The following is a 27,306-nucleotide window of genomic DNA, read 5'->3' as shown; positions in this document are numbered from 1 at the left end:
CTTATCTTTGCTGTTTTTCAGAGATGCAACATGGGAACAGATAGTGTCTTTGTGAAAGGCTGCTAGTAACAAAGAGCCAAAAGATCCCATTTAAAACTGATTCTGTGCTAAGTTGTCTGTTGTGTGTCGACAAAAGACTGGTTCATCCTTTGAGTTAGGAACCTTTTTTAATGCTTGAATGATTAATAAGCGAGAAGGATCTTCAATAAGCTGGACAACTGTAGACCAAAACCATGTTAAAAGATTAAAACTCTGGTTCAGTTCTGCACAATAAGTTTCATTCACAGTAAAACGTGTGTGAGTTTTTGATGCAGTTTTCTGTGTGTGTGTTGCAGACAGGCGTGTGTAGCGACGGAGGAGAGTCCTCAGGTCTTCTTCTGCTGCTGTGAAGGAAACTTCTGCAACGAGAAGTTCACACACCTGCCTGATGTCAGCGGACCACGTGAGTCTGGAATCTGTCCTGATTGCTTGTGACAGCGAGTCATCTATAGTTTTCTTCTCATTAATGACTCTTTTCCATTAATTATTCAGCAGAAAAAATGTCTCTGCCACTGTTTGTTTAATCTAAATGTTTGTACATTTGAATTAAAAAATGGACTTCTGGAGATGTTTTCCTGACAATTTAAGATTTTGGACTGGCAGCCTGTCCAGGATGTATTCCACCTCTCACCTCGAGGCATTTAGGATAGATTCCAACCCCCAGTGATCCTGTATTGGAATGAGCAAATATAGCCAATGGACAAAGAAAAAAATTAAAATACATATTGCACAAACTTTGGGTCCTCTTCAGTGTGCACTGTCCTAATGTGCACTAAGGATTGTGGGAACTTTGGGAAACTTTATTCCATCATATTTGACCTTAAACAGAAAGTCATTCACAGCTGATTGGTGGAAACACATGAACAAAGTTTCCAGAAACTTGATCTAAAAATGTTTTTTTTTTTGTTTTGTTTTGTTTTATGTGTGTGTCAGTGATCAATTCTCCGCCCAGCAGCATTGAAGTGTTGAACATGCTGATCTACTGTCTTCTGCCCATCACAATGCTGTTCATGGTTCTGCTCGCCGGGGTCTGGATGTACCGACACCGAAAACCGCCGTATGGACACGTTGACATTGCCGAGGTGCGGGCCCCTCTTACACATTGAAATCCTAAGATAATAGATTTTTTTTCATTGTACTGCAAAACATGAAACATTATTCAATGTGTCAGACCGCCATCTGGTGGCCATCTGCTGTGTTCACCAAAACATCAACATCAGGGAGGAAGAGTCATGAAGGCAGGAGGAAGCTTCAAACAAAGCTTCCACTGATTTCTGTTAGTGAAACACATTTAAATAAAGTTTAAATGTCAGCTTTTCCACAAGGGGAGGTTCAGCCCAGAACTTGTAAATCTACTTGGATGAGTTGGGTCCAGTCAGTTTGTACAGGTTTTCCTCAGTTAACAGGGTTTATGTGTGTGTTTAATTAGTTTTAAATACAAATCAGTTAAGTTTTAAGTGTGTTTGATTTGTCCTGCTATTCTGGATTTAAAGCTTCAATTAAGCTATTTTTTTAAGACACTGAAAGAGCAAACTGCACTAAACAGATGTTTAAGACAGAAAAACAACAAAGCTGTGAAATACAGAAATCTTCAATTATATGATCATTCATCTCAGGCAGGTCTTTAGTTCAAATTTTTACTCGTTCGTTATTTATTTAACCCTCGAGGGACTAAACATGTACATTCTGTTTATTTCTTGTTGTTTTATTTTTTTGTTTATTTTTTTTAAAGTATTAGTGAGTTTAAAGCATAATTTTATTGAAATTTTATTGGAATTTTTAAAATTCCACGATCACTTTTATTGCGAAGTTTATAGAATAGGAGATATGTCAACATTCTTTAACCCTCGGGAACAATTCGGTCCCATTGACTCCAATTATAACCACATATTTTGGATCCTCTGTTATCCTGGTATATTATGCTTTTCCCATGAACACCAAATAAATGATTAGCATGATTATCAATTAAATCGTGGTTGGCCTTTGCTGATCTCTCTGAGAGGCTTTTTATTGACCCAAACATATCCCACAATTGTCCAATGTTTCACATTAGTGGGTGAAATTAGTGGGAGGGGCTGATAATTAGGAGCCACGCCCACTTAAGCAACCATCAAACCTAACCCTCATCATGCTTCACATAGTGTCAAATTTGCAATTCAGTTGAAAAAATAATAATTAACATTTAAGACATTTAGAGATCAGTCCTAATGTTGACTTGAAATCAATGTTTTTCATTAGTTATAGACCTAGTTAAGGCTGCAATAACTTAGTGAAAATATTTTCTGTTTTTCCTCTTAAAAAATCTGTTCTTATGAGAAAGAGGGCATAAGAAAGCTTTACATTTGTGATTAGGTTTGAATTTGGTGAAAAGATTTTATGCAAAGTAAATGGAAAATATATGTATATTAGATTTTTATAATACCTTTATGAGAGGGGCCATTTTGGGTCCTGAAGGTAAAAAGTGTAACTTAATTTTTAAGGTGCCTTTAGGATTAAATGAGTCTGTGTCCTCCAGGATCCTGGTCCCCCTCCTGCATCACCCCTGCTGGGTCTCAAGCCTCTGCAGCTCCTGGAGGTGAAGGCCAGGGGGCGCTTCGGCTGTGTCTGGAAGGCCCAGATGCTGAACGAGTATGTGGCTGTGAAAATCTTCCCCATCCAGGTACGGAGTGATGAGTTTCCTCCATGTGTTGGTGTTGCTTCTTAAAGCCTTTTAACACTTGCTCTTCCCCCTCTTCCCTGTGACAGAATAAGGATTCATGGCAGAATGAGAGAGAAGTGTTCATGACACCAGGCATGAGGCACGAAAACATCCTGAGGTTCATCGGAACAGAGAGACGAGGGAGTCACCTGGAGACTGAACTGTGGCTCATGACTGAGTTCCATGACAGGGTGAGGAAGAGGAGCAGGACGTTTACAAATTTCCTCACTTGTGGTTCTTTTAGATGTTAGAATGAAGTTTGGTTTGAGCTGCTCAGCTGGTTCAGTCTGAGGATTTGGTTTGATTCTCGGGTGTCTCTGCAGGGCTCTCTGTCAGACTTCCTAAAGGGAAACGTGGTGAGCTGGTCCGAAATGTGTCACATCGCCATCTCGATGGCGTGCGGCCTGGCGTACCTTCACGAGGACCTTCCTCGACACAAGGGAGAGGGACACAAACCGGCCATCGCTCACAGGTTTACCTCCATCCACACGGACTTTCAGCATGGTTGTTGCTCAAACTGAATGTGTCAGTAACCGTTCTCACTTGATTCCTCTCAGGGATTTTAAGAGTAAGAACATCATTTTACGTTCAGACCTCACCGCAATCATTGGAGACTTTGGCCTCGCTGTTTGCTTCGAGCCGGGGAAACCACCTGGAGAGACACATGGACAGGTGAGCTGCTTTGACCACAGCCGTCTGCAGAGTGTTGGCTTTCGCGTGTGTGTACATGTGTGTGTGCTGTCCTGTTCAGGTGGGCACCAGGCGTTACATGGCTCCAGAGGTTTTAGAGGGAGCCATCAACTTCCAGAGAGATGCCTTCCTTCGAATCGACATGTACGCCGTGGGCCTGGTGCTGTGGGAGCTGGTGTCGCGCTGCAAGGCTGTCGACGGTAAGCCAACCACAGCCTGTAAAACCAGTCTGCTAATGGGAATGTGTGTCTTTAAATGAATCCTCATCGTGGTGTTGTGTTCAGGTCCGGTGGATGAGTACATGCTGCCATTTGAGGAGGAGGTCGGTCAGCATCCGTCACTGGAAGACCTGCAGGAGGTCGTGGTCCACAAAAAGATGCGACCGGTTTTGAAAGATCTGTGGCTCAAACACAGCGTGAGTCCTCAGCTCAGTCCGATCTGTAATCAGCTGGATAACTTTATAAACACAAGCTACTTTCTGATTTACAGTATGGTTTCAGAACAAATAGATCTACACCATTGGCATTAATAGATTCAGTTGAGCTAATAACACATTCCTTTGATCAAATCTTACTCGCTAAACTGGAATGATATGATGAAAGGAAATAGTTTTATATTGGGTAAGGAGCTATCTGCGTGACAAGAGGCAGTTTGTGAAGTTTGGTGAGTACTATTCTGACAGTTTGGACATTACAAAATAAATATTTTGGTGCAGTTGGAAATAAATCTTGTGACAACGCAGAAGCTCATTGAAACAATGACACAGTGAAGGCTGCTGTAATCAAAGCTAAAAGCGTTCTAATGAAATAATAGAGCAGGCATCCCCAAGTCCGGTCCTTAAGGCCCACTGTCCGGAGGACTTTCCATGTTTGCCTGTTTCAACAACCCGACTCTGGTTAATGGCTCAAAGGCAGACACGTGCAGAGCTTGTCAGAGATCCTTTTCATTTGAATCAGGTGTGTTGCAGCAGGGAAACATCTAATACTTGCAGGATAGTGGGTCTTGACGATAAGCTTAAGGATCACTGACCGGTGACCTTTTTCTTTTTCTTTTTTTTTTTTGTGTGTGGCAACTTTATTTTGGCTATTTGGGCAGAATTGAGCAGTTATTGGCAAGTAAACTGTATCAATACAAAGCGGGTGGGTATAAATAAATTTAAACTTCTTCCCATTCCTTTTCTAAGATTAAATATTCCAACTATGCTAGCCAGCCAGGACACATATAAACTGTATATATATATATATATATATATATATATATATATATATATATATATATATATAAAATATGTCCAACTGCTTGCTTTTTTTGTTTTGTTTTGTTTTCTATAATTTCTTCTTGACAGGTTTGAAATAAGCCACTGAGTAAATAAAGTTTTTTTCTCCAGGGTCTGGCTCAGATCTGCGAGACGGTGGAGGAATGCTGGGATCACGATGCTGAGGCTCGCCTGTCAGCTGGCTGTGTGGAGGAGAGGATATCGCAGGCCCGCCGCCTCACTGCCGCCATCACTCCGCCTACCTCTGACCACAACGCCCTGCTGGTCTCCTCCACCACATCTGTCACCATGGTAACTAATGTGGACCTGCCACCCAAAGAGTCCAGTATATGAGGATGATGCAGAAAGAAGCAAGAAAAACCGGAAACATCACTTCTTTTTTTTTTCTTATAATTAGAGCTCTTGTGATTTTTGGTTTAAGTTGTTTAAAAAGATAAAAATGACAACTGACTGACAGTAAAACACAAGCGTGCACACGCAGCAGATCATCTTTTCTCAGTGGATTTCTAACGGCAGAACCAGAAACCTGGTGTGAACGCAGCTGCTATTTCATCTCTTTTTTTTTTTTCGTTTTTTGTAACGCTAATTTTTGTGGTTTCCTCTCTTCTTCTGGACAGAAACTACCAGCACGTCCTTGTTTTCCTTCCATTTTCCTCTGAGTATTGACTCATTGCGTGTTTTTATGAGAAAACAAAGCTGAAACACATTCAGGTCCCGACTCAGTGAATGCTCTTCTGTCTGCAGGTACTTCAGCCACAACTCTTTGTTTTTTTATTCATTTTACTCTCTTTTACTCATCCTCCATATCTGGATTTTATCTACCTACCTGTTGTCACCTAGAAACCACCAATTATCAGGTGACTGTTGGGATGTTTTGTGTTTTTTTATTTTACTACAATGCTGCAAAATCTTTTGTAGGACACAAAGACTGTTACTCAGCAAACAGAAACCGACAGCAAACTGTAAAAGTTTTAGTTTTTCTACCTTTTCTTGGACTCTGTTTTTATTCTTTCCACGTAACCATGCGCTAATATTCACACACAACAAACCTTCGGATCCAACGGGTCGCATCCAAAACGAGGGGAAGCAGGAAGTGAGGTCAGAAGGAAAACAGAAACTGGACAGTGATTGTTTTCAGTGAGGACGTTTCCGTTTTCTGGTGTTTTTGAGTTCAGCTTTTCTGGTTTTGAGGCTGAAGACTGAGAGAACACTGACGGGATAGGCTGTCAGACGGCAAACGTTGTGCATGCAGAGATTCTGATTGGCCGATTGCACTCAACCGCAGCATTTTGGTTGGCTCAGAAATAAAACTTCTCAGGTAACCAGGTCTACATGGGTCGGGTGGGAGTGGATTATACTGTCTGGAAGGGGCGGGGTTAATTTCAGATATGGCTGATGGAAGCCTGTAGTGGGAGGGGCTTATCTGAGGGTGCTTAAGCCTGTTGGCTGTCCTGAATATGTAAATTTGCAAGGTGCCCAAAACATGGGGAAACACATGTTACCCTCAAAACTGGTGCAAGACCTCATGGTGCATAGTGTGTTGTATGCATTTAGGTCCATGTGTGTGAGTGTGTGTGAAGAGTGACATGAAGTGACAGATGTTTTATTTGATTTATGTTATTGTACTATACCTGCTGGTTTGTCTGATTGTCTGCTTTTGTATTACTTGGAGGCGAGTGAGGGGCCTGTGGCTTTTGACTTCCACCAGTGCCACCATGTGGCGGAACTGCAGTACTGCAGTAATGAGCTCTTTTCAGGCTTACGTCTCGTGTCTTAACTGGACAGAGCAATATGTAATTTTAAATCCAGTTTTACAGTTTCTTTTTTGGGATCTGTCTCAAGTTTGCAGCTTAACAAAACAAACATTAGAACACATCATTGAGTTTCACTCAAGTTTCCGTCAGGATTTTTAAACACTTATCACAGTATTATATGAGAACATTCCTGTGGGAATGATCAGCGTAGAAAAAATGTATTAAATTTAGCAAAAATAAATAAATAAAAAACAAGTTTTTACATTCACCTGAAGATAGTACAGAACATGTGAGTCTGCTGTCCGTGGTGCTGAAACCACATCCCCTGTAGTAAGTCAGTCCCATCGAAATGATCGCCTGCACCTTAGTTTGGAATTGTATTCACATTATCAGCAAAATTATAAAATACACCAATGATAAATATTACTGTGGTCAGGCCTAATTATAAGTTCACCCACGGCCTGGGCTGTAAAAGTGATTTTTATTAGTTTTCCACAGTTAGAAACTTGTAATGACCTGTTCAGTAATACACCACCAATGAGCACTGGGGTTGGCTACTTAAATCCTTTTTGTGAGTATATAGTTTTTGTTCAGGTTGAGATACAGTATTATAGTTTTTTAATTTTCTTGGCAGGTGTACAGACTTCAAACAGAAGATAAGCAGTGATGTGTGAGACTGAAACATGTGGCAACACATCAAAATCAGAAGGACCTAAGTTATTATTATCTAGTGCTATTTTTGCATAATAATGACTCTTTGCTTCTCTGTAAGGACATTTCTCTCTAGTGTGTTTTCTAAACATCTTTTAAAAAAGCCTACCAGCCAGAGGCCTTAAGTATAAATGTAAACATTTAATGTAAACATGGATAATCACAGAAGGAATCAGTGCAAAGTCATTTCAAATGGTAAAGAAATATGTTTGGGGAATTTAAATTTAATGAACAAATAAACACACGACACTGACAAATTATTGCTATTCTCTTCATTTAAGAGATGTCACAAACCTTATGGGAAATCAAATAAAATCTCACCTGAAAGTGGACTATTTTTAGAGCTCTTCTCCAAAGAGTGCCTCAGATGAGAGTTTTCAGTGGAGCTCATCGGCTTTTCAGGCTCCCCTTCGCTTTCCTGCAATTTAAACCACAAACACATCAAACACTCTTGTCATAAACCAGAACTGTGGACGTCTCTACTTGCTTTTCTGGTTCTGTTTGGATCTTCCTCCTCTGATCTGAGTTTAGCTACCAGTTAACAGCCGCTGCTCTGTATGTTGTGGATTGTAGTGGCAGCCACTGATCACACTAGATGCAGGTTTACTCACTTTAAACCGGCCTGATGAGCATTTTCAGTTAAGATTCAGCTCTGAGGTTTGCTTTAAATTGACTTTTGGATGGAAGCACAGTTATTGTTTTCATGTGGGATTTATTGAGATAAAGAAAAATCCAGATTTCTGTTCCTTCATTTAGTCAGGAGCGGAAACGTGTCTGCAGACTGAGATGCTTGGTGATTGGTTTAAAATGAGTCCTGATTTTCTATTTAACCAAAAGCTGCAAAAGTCAGAAGTCATCAGGTGCCTCCTCACTTTCCCTTTCTATTTTATTTTATTTCCCTTCAACCGGGACCAAAACCGAGGCGAGTGACAGTCGCCTCACACAGTTCAGAAACTCACTTCATCCTTTGGGTTCAGGCTGGCTGACGCTAACGATATGAGCTGGAAACACAAGCGAGGAACTGTGTTGCTTTCTTTGTGTGCTTTTGTATTTGTGTTTCTTCTGTGATGCCATACATGTAACGGTGAATGTCTATGATGCTGCTGCTGATCATGACGATGATGATGATGATGATTCAAAATGAATATATTTCTGTCTAATGTTTTGTTGTTGTTAGTTTTACTTTGGCTGCATCGAACTCATGCATCTCTGTGATGGAATCGGTGTGGCGAAGGGGAAGCATTAGAGCAGGAAAGGGCAACTGCGGTGCTCCAGGGCCCCTGTCCTGCAGGTTTTAGATGGTTTCCTGCTCCAACACACCTGGTTCAAATAAATGGATCCAACAGCTTGGTGTCAAGTTCTGCAAAAATCACCCATTGATTTGAAATAGAAAAAGCATCAAAGCCCTGCAGGACAGTGGCCCCTCGGGGACCAGTTACCCATCCCTGCATTAGAGGAACTCTGATTTATGAACAAATGGAAAAGATGGAGAAAAACGTAAAACTAGGTGGAAACAACTGTGCTCATGAAGCACAGATCACCTCAATACAGCAGAAATACCTCAGATGACTTTTCTATGTGTTAAACTTGTTTTTAGATGTTATTAGTTGGGTTAGTCACATATTTGATTGTGTGTGTTTTATTTTGGATCGATTGATTCGAGAAGTTAATATAGTACATGCAAGACTCAAACCTGGAAATAATGCAAAGTTTCTAATGTTTAAACTGCCAACATCAGGAAATCACCTGGACTGAGCTCCTTCATCATCCTCTCCTCTCACTTTCCTACCTTTACTCCTCATCTCCTCGTCTCGTTTCCTTTAATCTTCTCTGTCCTTTACTTCATCTTCCCTCATCACCTTTGGTCTCACATCTTTCTCCTAGATGTGCGTTACTCTTTTTCACTTATATAAACTTACTTGTCTTTATTATTTGTTTTTCCCCCTTAAAGATAAAGTTTCATCATTCGCTCTGTCTTCATCTAATTTTGCTCCATTACCTTCTGTTATTACCATTACCTTCCAAGTCTTTTTGTCTCAGACTAATCTGGCCTGATCCCAGCATGCAAACAAAGAAATGGACAGGACAGAGATTAAGATCCAGATGTTTCCAGGTGTTTTCAAGAACGCATTACCTCATTACAGCCTCCTGGGTGGCAATGGTGTGTTTGAAAGATGACATTAGACTGTGACAGCAGGAGGTTAAGCTATGGCGACGACTTATTACCTAAAACCTTGAATAAGTGTTTAGCTGCAGTTTTACATCGAAGTTTTAAAGGACTCGCTGAGGAAAGTGTCTTACTGTACTTGTCATTATACTGCTTCACATCCTTCCTCCTCCTGTGACAGTTGTTACCCCTCCACCTTCATGTATGATCCTACAAGAGGCCTCTGAAAAAGCTTACAGCAAACAATACACACCTTCGTCATCACTGGGAGGAGCGACTTTGTGAGGCAAGCATCATAGAAATCAGCTCAAGAGACAGAACGCTGCTTCATGGCCTTATGTTCAGTTTCTTCCCAGATCATAGTAGAAATCAGTCTGAGAGGCGGACATCTTTACCAACCCCTTTTCACCCAGATTAGGATGATGATGAGGTGATGTGGAATGTAAAACGTGTACTTTATGTTTCTCTGGTTACAAACATGTACTACTGATTTAACTAATGCTATAAAAACAAGTAAACGCTAAGAAGTAGTTTCCATTACTGTTAAAAAAAAAAAGAAAAAAAAGAAAAATGTTTGGGAAGGCTGTTTTTTGTCTTTTTAATATATAAATATATTTGTGTATTGAATACAGAGCAGAGGGAGTTAATAGGAGCTGTTTAAAGGTTCCAGTGGTGGTTTTCATTTTCTCATTTTAACTCTGAGATCGCTGTAACATCGTCGTTTAATTTACGATCTGATGGAAATCTCCTCATTAAGAATTATCCCCTTGTTTTTATTTTTTTACTGTGGTGATTTGTAGAGAAAAACACGCGTGGAGCTCGTTAGATCTGCTAGAAAAGAAAAAGTTGTGTGTTTGTGCGTGTGCGGCGTCTCTTTTCGTAACTATTTTCATAAATGTATTGTATATCTCTCTATTAATATCTTCCTCTCTCTCCACTCAGTGCCAGGATCATTATTGTATGAATGAATGTAGTTCTAGTCCTCAGTGCAACGACGCCAACTACACACACACACACACACACACACACACACACACACACACACACACACAGACACACAAGCTGATAAAAAGAGTAAAAATCACTGTAGAAAAAAAAGGTTATTTCAGTTTAATCTTTTTGTATATTGAAATAAATACTGTCAGATCATTTTATATGGACTTGAGTGTCGCTTTTTTTATTTTACTATATTTCAAATAAAAACCACTTCCATTAATTTATCAAAACTCACGAGTAAAATCAATTTTTCCTTCTTGTCTGTTGTGGCCATTTTTTCTGTTATTGCAATTTAACTGTTATTTTAGTTTTGGGAAGACATTTCATTTCTATGCTGAAAAAGTTCTGTGTTGCAGTAGCAATGACTGAATTTTGGTTGGTTGTTAGGCTGAGATCATTAAATAATTACCAGCACAGCAGATCAGGAGCCACTAGACCCTTTTACCTACACTGTTTGATTAATAGAGAAATTAAAATCTAAGTTCCTTTTTGTATAATTTTTATTTTTACGATTAAACTACAAAAAAGAAGAACTTGCTGATGTACACATGTTGAGGTTATATTTGATCTGAGGTCTTTGTGAATCTCCACATTCATTTTATTATTAGGCTCCGAGCCATACGAAGTATGGAAGGACCCTATTGTTTTCCAAATGTTTATTCTTCTCCTTCTTCTAAGCATTTCGAGCCTAAATATGACCCCCTAAACACCCATGAAAAGTTGTGAAACTTGGCACACAGGTCAAGCCCGGCGAAATGTTTGCATAGAATTGCAATGAAGCATACACTTCAATACAAAATTGGCTCAACAGCGCCACTTAGAAAAAAAAATCCCCAAATGAATGGGGTCCCGAACGTCTACTTCGACGTAGGAAGATGAAACTCGGCACACACGTCTAACACCCCGAGTCGAGCAAAAAAGTCAATGGAACACCTGTTGCCATGGCAACGGGGTGCCCGCCATCTTGGCGTGTACGTCCATTTTTTGACGTATTTGAACAAACTAGGGGATTCGTGCGAGTCACTCCAAACTTGGTGGGAAGCTTCCTGACAAGTTGGGGACCAAACGATCCTCAAATCTTTCTAATAGGAAAAAGCGTGTAACCATGGCAACCGACGGAAAAACGCCTGCTCGCCATGACACACGGTTTGCTCTTATCTCCATAGAAATACATGGGATCTGCACCAAACTTGACAGTATTCATACGTGTGACACCCCAAGTCCAGCAAAAAAAAGTCAATTGAACACCTGTTGCCATGGCAACGGGGTGCCCACCATCTCGGATTTTATTGCCATTTGAACGAACTAGTCTGAGGGGATTCATGCGACCGACTCCAAACTTGGTGGGAAGCTTCCTGACAAGTTGGGGACCAAACGCTATTCAAATCTTTCTAATAGCAGAAAGCGTGTAACCGTGGCAACCGACGGAAAAAAGCCTTCTCACCATGACACACGGTTTGCTCATATCCCCATAGGAATACATGGGAACTGCACCAAAGTTGACAGTATTCATATTTGTTGGGTCCCTAACACATTACAACACATGTTAGCTAGCATGTTAGCATATTAGCAAAAAATGCTAACTAGGTATATAAACATTTTAGATTCTCAGCTGGACGCTTTACCATGTTACTTACCATGTTAACAGGTTCCCTAACATGCTAGGAAAAGGTGTATGAAACGGTTGGCGGGGTCAAGGAGCTCGGACCCGATGGATGCCGCTTGCGGCTTTAATTAAATTTATATTTCATAAAGGAAAGCTGCCTTAAAATCTCACCTGATCTGACTCTAATGTCATAGTCAGAAAAGTGACAGAAGATAATTTTGTCGAGTTTATTTATGAAGCACATGCTGCCCAAAGTGCTTCCAAACTAAAATATATCTAAAATAAAATAAACTGCATCATTGTAGAGCAATAAAATTAAACAATACAATAAGACAAAACAATTAAAATCAAAATTTAAATAACTAAAACAACTTTTCGTTGTGATAAAAGCCAGTCATAAGTTGATGGAGGGAGGATAAATGGGAGCTCAGACAGGTAAGAAGGAGCTCGGCAATTTAGTGCTTTAAAAACAAAAGGTCAGATTTTCAGCTGGATCCTGTAAGAAACAGGAATCCGTGCAGAGATGCCAGGACCGGCATTATGTGCTCCCTGAGTCGCTGCATTCTGGACCAGCTGGAGACGATGGACAGAGGACTGATCCCAGCAAAGTGATGAACAGATGATTACAGGTTTAGAGACGTTAGCGGGAAGGTTGGGCTTTACCTCAGCCAGCTAGCCGAAGATGGAAGAAGTCGGATTGGACCCTCCTGCCTACTTTTCTCTGAATAAAGAACCAGTTGTGTTTGTTTTTTCTTTGTCTAATGATAAAATTTCAGGTCATATTTTGGTGAAACGGAGAGAAGATGAGACGCGGCAACAACATGCTGCAGCTTGTTTCAGAGAACTCAACTTTCCAGTTTAACAGAAGTGATGTGGACCAGAACGACGTCTTCAGCTCTGCTGGTCGAACCAGGACTCGGTGTGCTGTCAGTGAGTCTCCCTGATGTTTGCTAGACTTGAGTTGGTCGGGCAGCAAAACAAGCAAACAGGTGGGACGTGTCCACACCCACCCTGTCAGCTTCAGATGAGCTCTGATGGTCCTGTCCAGGTCTTGTTCGTACCTGCAATCACTGGTTGAATTGGGGGATTTGTGAAGATGAAATAAAGCTGCAGCTAAATTCTCTACAAGCCACTGGTTTGGATTGTTGAGTGTATGCTCACCGTGGTGTTGAATATTCTAATAGTCTTATTAATGGAGCAGAAAATGAAATATTGTTTCCGTTATTTAGATAAAAATGATCTTTTGTATGTCTTTATTCCAATGATTTTTGCTCTAGACACTGAGAATAAAAGAAAAAAGACGGTTTTAGTTTGAAACATGACAAAAGATGGAGAAAACATGACGAACCTTAAAATCCTGCTAGCAGTTGTTTCCTAAAGTTAAAGATAAGAAAAGGACCTGCTTCAGACATGACAGTCTGAAGCCATGAAGACAAATTTACGTGTCTGCATTTTATTTTATTTTTTTTATTATTATTGTTTGGAGGTTTTATCCTTATGGAACTAGCATTGTGGCTCAAAACACTTATTTTTTTATTTCCAAGTAAAAAATATGAAAACCCTCCTTGTATTTTAGTGATTTTATCTTTTTTATTCAGCAAATTATAAATGTTAATTTCATTTTAACACTTTGAAAGAAAAATGCCTCTTTAGCTTAGACCAAGAGAAACTCATCCATGCATTCATCTCCAGTAGGCTGGATTACTGTAATGGTCTTTTAACAGGACTTCCTAAAAAGAGCATTAAACATCTGCAGCTCATCCAAAACGCTGCTGCTAGAGTTTTAACCAGGACTAAGAGATCTGAACACATCACACCAGTTTTGAAATCTTTACACTGGCTTCCAGTCAGTCACAGAATAGATTTTAAAACCCTTCTGATCATTTACAAATCCCAGAATGGTTTAGGCCCAGAATACATCTGTGATATGTTCAGAGAATATAAACCTAGCAGAGCTCTTAGATCCAAAGACTCTGGTCAACTAGTCCAGACCAGAGTCCAGACTAAACATGGAGAAGCAGCATTTAGCTGTTATGCTGCAAACAAGTGGAACAAACTGCCAGTGGAGATTAAACTTTCACCAAATGTAGACATTTTTAAACCATGGTTAAAAACATTTCTTTTCTCATGTGCCTATGCATGAAATCTACACGGTACCTTTTTTAACTTATCTTTCTTTTAGTCATTTTAATGTAATTAATTATTTTATTGTGATTATGTGTTGATGACTTTTACTATTTCTAAATATCTGTAATACTTTTGTTTTATGTAAAGCACATTGAATTGTCCTGTACATGAAATGTGCTGTACAAATAAACTGCCTTGCCTTTTTAATTTTAACAAAAATCAAATAAACACTTGTTTTTATGTCTTTTTAACACTCACCTCTAAACAGAGAATCCAATGACCAAAACAACACTGACTGTACACAGACAGTCAAAAAAAAAGTTGAATGTCTTTTGTAAATGACGAGTGTCATGTTAAGTCATGAGGAAAGTCCACTGTGTCTGATCCAGACCAGAACCTCTGCTGAAGACCAGTCATCACATCTGTCCATCCATCATTAGATCCATCCAGATGTTAATGGACATATCTGGCTTCCTTGCTTGTGTCAGCTGATCCTTTATCTGAACATGTAACCACAGTAAATCTGTCACTACAGTGCTGGTGCAGTAATGAAGCTTTCATGACTCAGCAGTTTTTTTCCATTCTGAATGAAATCTACAGAACAAACTTGATGCTAAAAATTTCTACAGGTGTGTTCACTACAACATGTTAACATGAGAGCAAAACGGAGGTGAACAGCTGATCTGAGCAGGACTGAAGTCCGATCAGGAGAAACATCCGCTCTGCTCTTTCTTCTTCTCTACACAGAACTGAAACGATGAACAGGACAGTGCTTGTTCTGAGAGGCGGAGCTTCGTTCTGTTGATGATGACCCGAAAAGTCTATGGGACATCTACGGAAGTTATATGGGAACCTGAAAGGAATATTTTACCTTGTTCTGAGATATTATTTTAATGTAGGATGTTTTTCAGCCTTTGTTCCTTCACCATCATGTTCACTGTGTTTTGTTTTCTTTGGGTCAATAAAGTTTTGGTTAAAATAAGCCCAGTGGATGTTTGTGGGGAGAAAATTGTCACATGTTCTCACCACCACAAATCAAGCCTGCTAGCAAAGAACTCCCAGCTCCAAATGAACCTGAACTGAACTCATTGTATTATCAGACACATTATCCAGATATTTATCTTCATCCAGGGTCAAACAACAACATGGAAACTACAACTTTCAGCATGACTCACTGCAAAAGGAGGTTTACAGTTCTCTCCGTGTCTCTGCTCTTTGCTACTAATCTTTGTTTATTTATTCCAAAGCTACATCACTTTTCTCGTCTTCCATCTAAACTCATCGCTAACACTCATTTTCCACTGCCAGGTTTCATTTTGATGCATCCTCATTTCAGTCACTCAACCCTTTAATGCCGCATGTGTAATATTTGATACAGTTTCTGAGACCTTTTGCATCATTTTATGGTTAAAATCATGTCTTAAAATCCTGGAACGTCTTCTGCCCCCTGGTGGATGCAATAATAATACAATAATACACTACAATAATTTTGACATATCACACAGTAATAAACAGTGAAAATACAAAGTTATTTTTGTTCATTTCTTTTTTTACATTTTGTTAAAGGGCCAAATAAAGACTTCAGATAAAAAAAAAATAAACAAAAAAAAAACAACTAGACTTTTCTTCCCATTTATTCGTGACTTGGGCTTTAAAAAGTTAAAATGCAAAACAAAAACAGTTTTTTAGGTAAAGAAGTAGATTCATGCACATTTGGGGGATTTTTTTAAAAAGTCACAATGAAAACCAGGACGAAGATATGAAATAAAAACTGTTTCTTTGGACTCGGACTGGACTCCAAATCCGTCAGATTTAGACTCATTGAACTCTTCCAGGCAGAGCAGATGCTCTTCATCCTTTTGTGGATCATCATCACCGGGAGTCTGCTGGCTCTTAGCGCAACAGAATACTGCCCCCTGCTGTCTGTATCACTGTCGACGCCTTTATCACCTTCATTTTATTAGAAAATGTTCATGATAAGAAAACAGTTTCAGTTTATTTTATTCATGTGAACGAAGCTGCTGCTCATATTTAAACATCTTTATTCCTTAAAAATGTCTCTGACTGTATTTTCACACTTCTTCTATTTTGTTTCCTTGTTTAAATCCTCTCATTTACTGGCTGACATTAAACTGTATTTCTGAACATTTATGTGGGTTTAAACGAGGTTTGGTTGCAGGCCTGACATGACTGACCTACTGTAAGACATTGTTTGGTTGATGCATTCAAATGGTGGGAGGGGAAGGATGCAGAGGAAAGGAAACAAAGTGGATGGACGGAGGAATAACTGAGTTTTAGTCCAATATGTCACTGAAGTCTGATCCTGCTGCCGTGTCCTTCCACACATTTAGGACCAGAACAGTTAAATAAGCTCATTGTTCAACAAAATCTGAGTTTCAGTTTCAGTTTTGTGCTTTTGCATCCTGCAGCTGGATTTAAGCTTCAGCAAACATCTGCTCCGTAGCCAGAAGCTTTCAGGCTCTGATCCAGCTCTCAGAGTCTACATGCTGAGTCAGCGTTTCCTGGAGGAACTGACAGTAAAACAGTTTATATACAACCTGCCAGGAGCTGGATCTGAGAATGCCTGACAATGTTGCTGCCCCCTAGCGGACAGGAGCATGCAGTGCAGCACCCAGTCCTAGGTACTCAAAGTTCTCTGCTGCCGGCAGGAATGAACCGTTCCCAGTTAAAGCTGTGGTTGAAGCCTGCGGTAGAATGTTGGAATCGTTGTCAGGGTCATGGAGGTTGGCCCTTGTAGCTGTGGGGAGTGAGCTTTGGGATGTGTTCTGATATTCGTTGCTTGACGGCCTCGTATCCTCCAGTGGAGAAGGGAGCCAGGTGGCTCCACAGCACTGGCTCAGGTCCTCGTAGTTGGGATTTAAAACCTCTGACAGCCTGCTACTCTGGCTGGTTTCACTCATACTCTGGTTCATGTAGTCTGGAGGGCAGAGAGCAGAAAAATGGGTCTTTACTGTCAGATTCATTCAGAGCGCAGATGCTGATTGTATTTCATATTTATCTGTCAGTATTTTACAGCTTCATTCCTCCTTATGTCTGGTTCTGCAGGGCTAATGCTTTTCCTTAAATTTATTCTAAGTCTGTAATTAGCATGTTAATTGATCTGTGTGTCTAAATGAAGACATGTTGAATCATGTTTGGTGATGGTACCATGGCCGGTGAAGTCGTCTGTATCCAGAGCGTTCTGAGTGGGATCAGTGACGTATCGCAGGGTCTCTCTGACCGGACCACCATTCTGACACGAAGGAGGAAAAAAACATTTGTAAGCACTAAATTTAATTTCTGATTTGGAAACAGTGTTGTGGATATATTTAAACATAGCTGGTTTTAAATTTCTCTCTTCAGCAAATAAACAGTTGATCAAACACAATAGTTGTACGTCTGCCCCCTGGTGGCCAGTAGTAAGAGCGCAGATAGAGAGATGGCATGTAAACAAGAAACTACAACCCCATGAATTTAGATAAATGCATAGAGTTAAGAAACCTTAACTCATAACTCATCCTGAATATAATAATAAAAAGTAAATGAATAAATGCAGAAAAAACATAAAAACGCTGGAATTACCTCTGGAAAATTAGAAAAAAGAATTTTGCAGCATATCATTAATTTAGGCAGCCTCACATATTCTTGGGACTTGAAAAGAATTGTGTTTGTTTATACCGTAGTACTGCAGTGATGGTTGTCATGGTTACCCACGCGTTTGTTTGGCAGCAGGTATTCGTCTGCATCGACCATATCCTCCGTGTCGTCCGAGCTCAGCAGTCGGGAGTAAAACCTGCTGTCTGAAGGACTCGGTAGGTCACCCTGAGAGACAGGTTAGGTCCAAATTAGATCAGTTTCTGATACAACTAAAGAACTTTTGTCATCTTTATTGTTCATATTAGCAAAATTTTTGTAACATCACTGCATCAGCTGTTGAGATAAGATGGAGGTTTGGTAACAGGAGCTATCTGGAACTACTGAGCCACAATACATGAAAGAGAGCAAAGGAAGACGTTTGGTGCAGATTGCGATCAACTGGGTTAAAATGCAACAGTAGTTTGTCAAGTTATTTCTGTGTGGACATAATAACTAAAATCACTGAGGTACCTGTATGACCAGGTATCTGGATGGATCGCGGGCCATTTGAGAGAACTCTCCTACCAGCTCTCTGAATCTGGGACGGCAGCACGGGTCGATCATCCAGCCTGCAGGGAGACAGGAAATTCATTCAGCGGCTCTTCTTCTACCACCCAATCAAACTATTGACGTTTGATGTCAGATTTGAGGAAAGCACAACAAAGATTTTTTATTTACAACTTCATCTGGACTTTTAAAGTCAGCACCTTACTTTATATACCCATATCCCCATCTTCAAAAAAGGAAACTCCTAACAAGTCTTCCATAAAAATGAGGAAATACACACCTCCTTTCCTCCAGGCTCCAGAGGATCATATGCTCTCCCTAAGCCTCACTAGAGGACAAGTCCTGCTAAACTCAGTCTGCAATTATAAGGCTGCAGAATCTGCCTGCGAGAAGCCACTGAGCTTTCTGTCCTACTCTTTGCAGCAGCAATACAGAACCTGCACCAGACTTCTTCTTAAACCAAAGAGAGATTCCCTCTACATGGTACGCTGCACTGCTAACCCACTCTGAGCAAGAATAAGTGACCAGAATCTTTTTGTCTTCAGAGCATACAAAGTTTAAACAACTCAGTTGGATTTTGGATGGACCCAGGACCATTTCCAGACCCTTTCCTTCATGGTCAGAGCCATTTCCTAAAGACTGTGATAGCAACACACACTAGCATTGGCATTAGTATCAGCACTAGCTCCAAGTGCCTAAGCAACAAGCCAGTCCAGGGATGGGCAAAGTAGTCCTGCAGGTTTTGCATGTTTTCTGCTGCAGCACACAGGAATCAGATTATTGGATCAACATACTTGGACTTGTTAAGAAGCTGTGGAGAGCCATTTAATTTCAATCATGTGTGTTGGAGCAGTGAAACATCTAAAATCAACAGGACTGTGGCTCTTGAGGACTGGGTCACCCATCCTTGAACTAGCCTGTACAATCCAGTCATTGTATTGACTCATTAAGTCTGTGAGTTTTTAATCATTTTTACTTTATTAATCCTAAGTTGGAAATTAGGCTCTGCCTTTTACCCGTCTCTGGTAAACTTTTCCTAGACTGCCATATTTCAGCTACTGAGGAGTAGGTGATAGGGGAGTTAAGGGTTTGCTCAGGGGCCAACAGTGGTTCACTTCTGTTGCTGACCCCAGGGACTTGATCCCTGGTCCTCCAGACAAAAGTCCACTTCTGGAACCACTAGGATACCACTCCCCACTATGTTCCGTTAAATAGGGATAAATATATTTCATTAATAATTTTATTCACAACTAATATCTGTCCTTGGACACATTAGTAATAAAAAATAACTAAAGTGGTTCCTACCAACAAACAAGAAGTCCATCTTCTATTGTGTTTATCCACAAGATCATCTGATCAGTGAGGAAATCATTAATGTCTGAACTGGAACCTTTTTGAGTCTTTGTGTAAAATATGTCAGGCTGCATCATGATAATTCTGATGAACCTGTAGCTTTTCAGCTAGCATCCCCTGCAGGGCTTTTTCTTACATTTCACCATGATCATGTAGACATCGATGGTGCAAATGGGGGGCTGAGGCAGCCGCTCCCCCCTCTCCAGCACTGAGGCAATCTCACTGGCCGGGATGCCGTCGTATGGTTTAGAGCCGAACGTCATCAGTTCCCACACTGTCACACCTGCAGATCATCAACTATTAGAGAGGACTCACATGTGGATAAAACACAGCAATAAAATCCATAAAGATAGCATAACTACGAGGTTTAAAAAGTTTCTTAGTAATCTCTGTAGGTTTTGGGTTTTATGACAGCATTGGTGGGTTCTCACATCCGAATCTTTGGTCTCTCCTTCCTCATTTACGGATGGTTCACTTAGTTAGGTGTGAATAAGCAGCAGTCACACCTTGTCCAGGAAGTTACATTAACACTTACACTGCAGGTTGTGTGAAAATGTGACAAAGATTGTCTAGATGTTTGTTTAGCAGGTAAAACAACTTCTTTTTGTCTCAAAGCCAAATTCAGAATAATTTCTGTTCACTGACAGAGTGCCGCTGGTCCAAAACCAACAGACACCAGAAATAAAAAAGATCTGGCTTAAAGTCTTAAAGTTTTGCCTCAGGCCTCATGCATGCTGCAGATGTTTTTTTACCATAGCTCCAGACATCGCTTTGATGGGTATACGTCCACTGGAGGATTGACTCCAATGACATCCACTTTATAGGAACCTTCAGAAGAGAAAGGGAGAAAAAACAAAAATAAAACAAAAAAACAAACATTAGTAAGATTCTTGATGTCAGCTGATAAAAACCTTCCAAGCAGTTTGAGGAATGCAAATGAATCCTAATAAATAAATGATGGCTCTGCTATGCTTTTAAACAACTACTGAGCGTCTTCTTGCTGTAATAGAAAAACTGTAATCTGTTGAGTTTGACACTGACACACACCTTCCCTCCATCAGCTTGATACTCATTCTCATCAGCTGTCAGCAGCTTGGCGAGGCCGAAGTCTGTGATCTTTACGTGGTTGGGATTTTTTAATAGGACGTTTCTCGCTGCCAAGTCTCGATGCACCAGGTGACGCTCCTCCAGGTAGCTCATCCCCTACATGCACACAATTGTGAGGAGAAACTATTTCTTTGTGCTGCTGGGTACGAATCATTGTGTGTAAGCAAATGTGTGTGTATATATATATATATATATATATATAAATAAAGAAAGCAGATAAAAATCCCGGTTTAGATTTTAATTTACAATGAATAAAGTCTCTGAAGCTGTTTGAGATTTGACGACGTGCCCAGACGGATTAATGTTGCAGCAATAAAGAGCAGCAGGTTTTACACTGAGCTCATGACCTTGTTGGTGGTGTTTTTCCCAGCATTTAAACATCCAGCCGAGACTTTAACCAGACCCAAACAGATTAACAGTGCATCAACACACATGCACAGTTCCTGCTGTGATCAGGTTAATGAGACACTGCAGGTTTAAAGCAAGCTGCAGTTAGAGCAGATGCCTCAGGCATAGTTATGCAGATTTTCTTTTTGGAGGAGTTTACATTAAATTAATTTATTCAGTTCACCTTGGCGATCTGGACACACCAGTTCAGCATCCACTGAGCACAGATGTGGTCCTTGTGTTGTCGGACGTAGTCCAGCAAACATCCGTATGGCATCAGCTGAGTCACCAGCTGCACTGACGACGTCAGGCAAATCCCCAGCAGACGACACACATGAGGGTGATCCACGCTCGCCATCACATACGCCTCCTGCACAGATTCATGTCGGCTCAGAAACATGTCCAGGAAACACAAACAATCACTACACATTGAGAAACAGAAGAAGATTAAGCAGAAAAATACAAAAATAATATGATACATTTTTTTCTGCTTACACTGAAACACATTCAGCATCCACGCGCACAAAAAGCCTGACATCTATACACATAACTAACATCTTCCCAAGAAACCTGCTCATACCAGCCTCATCTCCACACCTGACAGAACATACAGGTCAGTCCTCGAGGGCCGCGGTCCTGCAGGTTTTCAATGTTTCCCTGCTTCAGCACACCTGACTCAGATTACACTGATCCAACGCCCTACTAAGTTCTGCACAATGAATTATTAATTGAATTCAGGTGTGTTGGAGCAGGGATAGTTGGAAAACCTGCAGGACTGTGGGAGTCGAGGACCGGAGCTGGACACTACTGCTTTAAACAGATTCTCCTCAGGGCGTGAGATGCAGGTTGCAGCTGCACAGAGAAGTTTGCTGTGAAACTGTGCCAGGAATAATTAAATGAGAAGAGAAGAAACAGAGAAACATCTCACATCCAGGACTTCTTGGTTTGCTTTGGGTGATGTGGCCTCTCTCAAAACTTTGATGGCCACTGGGATCTTGACATTTTCCCCTTCAGGGATCCATAAACCCTTAACACAAACACACACGTCTAAAAATTAGACTTTTTTTCTACCTCAAAACATCTTGGTATATGATTTTGCTTTAAATTAGTGTATCATGGATGTGATGACATATTTGTACCAAAGACTGTTACCTTGAAGACAGTCCCAAAGGCCCCGGAGCCGAGCACCCGGACCTTCTTAAACTCTGTCTCCTTCAGGATCCTCAGCAGTGCCTGGTTGGGGGCTTGACCGCTCGGAGTCAGCGGCTCCACCAGCTACAATAACGTTAAAAAAAAAAACAACAAAAAAAAAAAACGCTTCTTTAAATATTCAGTCTTCTAATCAATATAAATTTCCTTTGTTTGTCAAAAACAAAATATCCCACCTCCCTCTCCTGCAATAAGCGACGTAGGGTCCTCTTTCTTTTGATTCGCCGTCGCCGTAGCAACAGTAAGATGAGCAGTGACACAATGACAGTTACCAGGAGTCCACTGACCACAGTCACCGCCAGCGAAGAGTGTGTGTTAGCTCTGAGAGGACACAAAGAAGAGTCAAGCCTCCTGAGATGATAGTGGATTTCCACTGACTTCCGTTCAGGTTTAAAATAATAAATGTTGTCCGCAGGGTAGAAAAATGTCTTTTAATGAAGAAGTGTAAAAATCTTAGTTCAGGTTTGAACACGTCACAAGCCCTTTAAAGTAACAGGAATGTAAAATGTAATTTTGTTTTAATAAAACAGTTTGTATTTGTTTGCAATCTTTATCATTACCTTTCATTAACTGCTAAAAGCTGAGGGAACCTGCAGGTCGTCAGATTTTCATCTTACACACGATTTTTTTCTAAATTTTATTTTGTCTTTATTTAACCAGGCAAGACAAATAAAAAAGAAATCCTTATTTACATCTGCAGCCTGAGAAAAGGCAAAGCCTTTTAAGGGAGAGGGGAAAAGAAACTATAAAATAAGCTATATTAATTAATTAATTAATTTAAAAAAAAAATCTAAACACCAAATTAACACAAGTTGACGTTTCTATATTATTATAAAATGTCTGTTTCATTCAATATTATTTTAAGTTGGTGAGTAAAAGACAAAGTGGTAGTTTACCCTATGCATCCGGACAGTCCAGGTCCAGAACACCTGCAGACACAACAGGCTCTCAGTATGTTTCTTACTGTTAAACATGGCAGACATCATTCAAACCACAGGTACTTGGTAACATACCAAAACATATCACAACAACCTTATTTATAAAGCAGTTCACAAACCCCCCAGCTCAACAAAGTGCTGAACACAAGTAAAATCAAGATATACATAAAACAAACAGAAAAATAAATAATCAGAAATAAGAACAATTAAAAACCAACACACTAAAACCAATTAAAACAAATAAAAACAAGTCTCGCTGAGATTGAAAGTCAAAGAATAAAAGTGGCTTTTAACCATCCTGTTATGTTACGGGTCAAATTGACCCGTTTTAAAGGTTTAAGATCTAGGGAAAAAAAGTATGAAACACTGCTTACCTTAATTAGTGTAATCAACATATAAAATGAAAATGGTTCATCTCACATATTTGCAACCACCCCCTGCATGTTTATATCACATAGATGCTGTTTGGGTCAATTTGTCCCAGCAGTCACACTGGAGGTAAAAGGGTGTCAGAAATGTCAGACTGTTTCTTTCTTTGCAACTGTGAGACATATTTCACCCCAATCTCACACACACAGACACACAGGTGCAGGTGTTATGACTTCGACGGGAACCATTTATGCTCTTGTGGGAAAACTCCACCCACATTCAGTGGACACTCAACAGGGCAGGGGCAAAACATATAAAGACTTCTAAACCTTGTTTATCATGGACATTTCTAATGTTATAATGTTATAATAGAATAGAATCAGAGGTCGCGGTGCACACACACCAGGTGTAAAGGAGGGGTTACACTCTGTCAGGCAGACCTTTACAAAATGAGTAGCAGAAGCAAAAAGATGGCAGTTCAGGAGGCTCTGGAAGTCGTCTTTCATCATGAATGATATAGAGGAGGATGTGTCTGAAGATAAAGACAATCTTGAGCTAAATTCTGATTCTAATTATACTGATTTTGAACCAGATGAGGGAAATGATATTCCTATTCCTCTAAGCAAGACATTAATGTAAAAAAAATGGTGAAATACTGTGGTCTTCATCCCCAAATATGCGTCAGGCAAAACAGTCTGCAGAAAACATAATAGAGGCAGTGCCAGGGCCGACTAGGATGGCAGTGACTCGTATGACAGACATCAAATCAGCTTTTGAGCTGGTCATGCCTTATTCAATACAGAAAATCATTCTGGAAATGACTAATCTAGAAGGGAGGCGTGTTTTTGGGGGAAAGTGGAAGGAGCTGGACAAAACACATTTAGTTTGAACATGTATTTTTTTTATGAAAAACAAGTGAATTATCCTAATTGAACCATTACCTGTGAGAGGTAAGGAACGCCATTGCACTAAATATTGATAGAAAAGTTGGTAATGGAGTTAGTAATGAAATTTTAACAATGCTTGTTAGGATATTTTTTTTGGTTTTGCATAATTCAATATGCACTGGGTCAAATTGACCCACGAACATCATTGTTGTTCCAGACAAATGAACATAACAGGAGGGTTAAGACAAGTTTTAAAGGGGACAGAGAAGGGGCCGCTCTAATGTGCAAAGGCAGATTATTCCACAGTTGTGGAGCAACAGTGGAAAAGGCCTCTGAGCTTCCTCCTGAACCTGGAGCAGCTGGTTAGCCGACCTCAGGGACTGGAAAAGGCAACATGTCTTACCCCTGGGTGCAGTTCTGGTGGCATGGTTTGCACTGGCCCAATTTGTCAGCATATTTCCAGATCAACTTGTCTCCCGTCAAACCCTGGGAGCACTGCCGCACACAGTGGGGGCCATCGCTGAAGTGGGCGCACTGCAAACACTGGTCTGGACCCTGCAGATGGACAGAGAATGGATCCATACTCGAAAATTATTTAGGCACATTTTTATGAATTTTTAACAATAAACAAAGTAATTAAATAAAGCACAGTGAATTTTAGTTTTTTCTAAACATTTGCTTTTAGCCCAGATTTCAGCAGGACGGCACAGCTGCAACTCACTGAGCTACACAGCCTCAGTTATTCTGAACATCACCGCTTCCTCACGTGGCTGAATTCTATTGATATTCTCTCTGTGTAGTTTAACTTTGACCTCACCAATCCCAAGACAGTTGGGATGCTGCATAAAATGTAAATAATAACAGAATGCAATGATTTCAAAATCTCATCAGCCCACATTTTTTTCCCAATAGAACATAAACAACATATCACATGTTGAAACTGAGACATTTGAACATTACATTGAAAATATGAGCTCATTTTGAATTTGATCGCAGTAACGTGTGAAAAAAAAGTTAAAACATGGGCAACAAAAGACGGAAAAAGTAACAAGTGGAGGAGCATTTGACAACTAATGGTAACTGACCGCCTGCCAGTAACATGAGTTATATTTACTATATCATTATTATGAGTTATTACTTGATGAAAAGTTGATGAAAAAAATCTTTAGACAACAGCCTTTCTTTTAGAAAATGGTGTAAAAATATCTTTAACAACAGTACGTATAGTAAACATAAATAATGCAACGTGTCTTCTGATCATTGTAATTACTTTCGAAACACATAAAAGCTCTTACTGATATTCAGCTGATGAAGAACAAGGTTTAAAACCTACACGGACCAATGAGTGCAAACAAAAACTGATCTTCAATATTCACAACTCATCATTTAGCAGAGGGATCACCAACTTCTGACTTCTTGAGCCAGTGTCCTGCATCCTTTAGATGTTTCCCTGCTGCAACACACCAGCGGGGTGTTCCATGAGAGTTGCTCAACAAAGCGAGGCGTACCTGAAAAAAGTCAGGCTCAAACTAACAATGTCTCCTACTTGAGCCTCAAGTGGTTCCACAAAAGCAGTTCAGCCTTCTTTTAATCCAGACTGATTCCAGACTTGTACAGTCTCGCTTAGTGCGGCAGTGAATGGATAAACAAAACGTGGATGAACATGAGACTAAAAGCAAAATCAAAGCTCTGTTCCTGCCATCAGCAGATTAAACGCTGCTGATTGATCTGTACGAATAACGCAAACATTTTTTCCCAAATACAGTATTTGAAGTATTGGTAAATGCCATTAAGACTTTTTTCTCTTAAATAGACTTTGTGTTGTAATTTGTTGCATTTAATGTTTTACTTTGCAATATTAATGTCTTTATTTAACAATGAAAATGCAGCTATTCAATTTTAATAGATTTTAATATTATTTTATGACATGACGTGAACAGTGTGAGCGGGAACTTATTTGTCTTTTTTTTTGTCTTGTTTCCACCTGTCAAATGTTCTTAATAGCTGGTTATCCTGGTCTGGAGCAGACTTGTGTACGAGCACTGGTTACCTCCCCCTTAGCCCACTCAAACCCCCCCAGTAGGTGGTCTTACTGGTCCATTGCAGGTCAGGCTCCCTGTCATCGGCAAACACTCTGGGTGACACGCTACACAACTGCTGGCCACATTCACCTCTCTGGGTTCGCTGCAGGATGACACAAAGACATGATGAGTCAGGTTTTCTCAGCTACATCATTTAGGTTAAATGCTTCAATCCTTTAATTACAGCTGAAGTCTGAATGCAAAACGTTTACCCCTTATTGTAGATTTCTGCTGAGTTACTGATGTTGTGGAAATTAGAACATATTAAAGGGATATTTCCGATTTTTGAAGTAGGATTGTGTGAACATCTAATGAGCAGCCAGTGTGTGAGGAGTCTTTGACTATTATATACCAAAACAACGTAATGAATCAGCAGCAAAAGCAGGTCCCATGGAGAAGAGAAAACTTTCTCCATCTAAACAGGTCAAAACGAAAGTGTAACAGTGTTTTCAGCAGACACCACATATAATCAACTTTGCATCATGTTGCTATTATCAATCACTGCCAAGCAGCTTCCAATCAGCTTTAATTCAACAGTCTGCTGTTATAATCCAAATCTCTACAAGACTGTAAAAATTAAAATCCCAAAACACCACGAGACCACCAGAACAGTACTAAGCTAGCTACAAAGCTTGAATGGAGAAGATTTGCTCTTCACCTTGTTGTTGGCAGTTCGTAGCTTAGTTACCTCCCTGCTTCTTGAAGCTGACTGCTGCCTGCAGGTAACATGGGAACATACATGCTGCCAAACACACATGCTACCTGTAA

The 27,306-nt window shown here is 40.1% G+C and overlaps 2 protein-coding genes across 3 annotated transcripts in view; one reads left to right on the top strand and one right to left on the bottom strand.

Annotated features, from left to right (window-relative positions):
• LOC121628809 (activin receptor type-2B-like) overlaps positions 1-10,378 on the top strand; it is a 37,648-nt gene extending 27,270 nt beyond the window's left edge. Inside the window, exons 3-11 of the mRNA XM_041968144.1 lie at positions 336-442; positions 973-1,121; positions 2,555-2,698; positions 2,785-2,928; positions 3,061-3,209; positions 3,295-3,409; positions 3,489-3,627; positions 3,712-3,842; positions 4,815-10,378. Of these exons, the coding sequence (XP_041824078.1) occupies positions 336-442; positions 973-1,121; positions 2,555-2,698; positions 2,785-2,928; positions 3,061-3,209; positions 3,295-3,409; positions 3,489-3,627; positions 3,712-3,842; positions 4,815-5,036 (1,300 nt within the window). The 3' untranslated portion in view covers positions 5,037-10,378. The remainder of the gene's footprint in view (positions 1-335; positions 443-972; positions 1,122-2,554; positions 2,699-2,784; positions 2,929-3,060; positions 3,210-3,294; positions 3,410-3,488; positions 3,628-3,711; positions 3,843-4,814) is intronic.
• Positions 10,379-15,680: 5,302 nt separating this feature from the next.
• LOC121628487 (melanoma receptor tyrosine-protein kinase-like) overlaps positions 15,681-27,306 on the bottom strand; it is a 48,087-nt gene continuing 36,461 nt past the window's right edge. The window contains exons 14-27 of one of the 2 annotated variants that reach the window (XM_041967517.1): positions 26,551-26,641; positions 24,861-25,012; positions 23,160-23,192; positions 22,440-22,584; positions 22,207-22,329; positions 21,983-22,081; positions 21,239-21,424; positions 20,608-20,763; positions 20,313-20,388; positions 19,697-19,843; positions 18,172-18,269; positions 17,745-17,886; positions 17,233-17,325; positions 15,681-17,002 (exon numbers count right to left, since the gene is read on the bottom strand). In XM_041967517.1, coding sequence (XP_041823451.1) covers positions 16,668-17,002; positions 17,233-17,325; positions 17,745-17,886; positions 18,172-18,269; positions 19,697-19,843; positions 20,313-20,388; positions 20,608-20,763; positions 21,239-21,424; positions 21,983-22,081; positions 22,207-22,329; positions 22,440-22,584; positions 23,160-23,192; positions 24,861-25,012; positions 26,551-26,641 — 1,876 coding nt within the window. In that variant the 3' untranslated portion in view covers positions 15,681-16,667. Of the gene's footprint in view, positions 17,003-17,232; positions 17,326-17,742; positions 17,887-18,171; positions 18,270-19,696; positions 19,844-20,312; positions 20,389-20,607; positions 20,764-21,238; positions 21,425-21,982; positions 22,082-22,206; positions 22,330-22,439; positions 22,585-23,159; positions 23,193-24,860; positions 25,013-26,550; positions 26,642-27,306 lie in introns of both variants that reach the window. The other variant, XM_041967519.1, reaches the window with a different exon arrangement.

Source organism: Melanotaenia boesemani, chromosome 18 (genome assembly GCF_017639745.1).
Source record: "Melanotaenia boesemani isolate fMelBoe1 chromosome 18, fMelBoe1.pri, whole genome shotgun sequence".
Classification (NCBI taxonomy): Eukaryota; Metazoa; Chordata; class Actinopteri; order Atheriniformes; family Melanotaeniidae; genus Melanotaenia; species Melanotaenia boesemani.
This window is presented reverse-complemented; position numbering and strand designations above follow the sequence as displayed.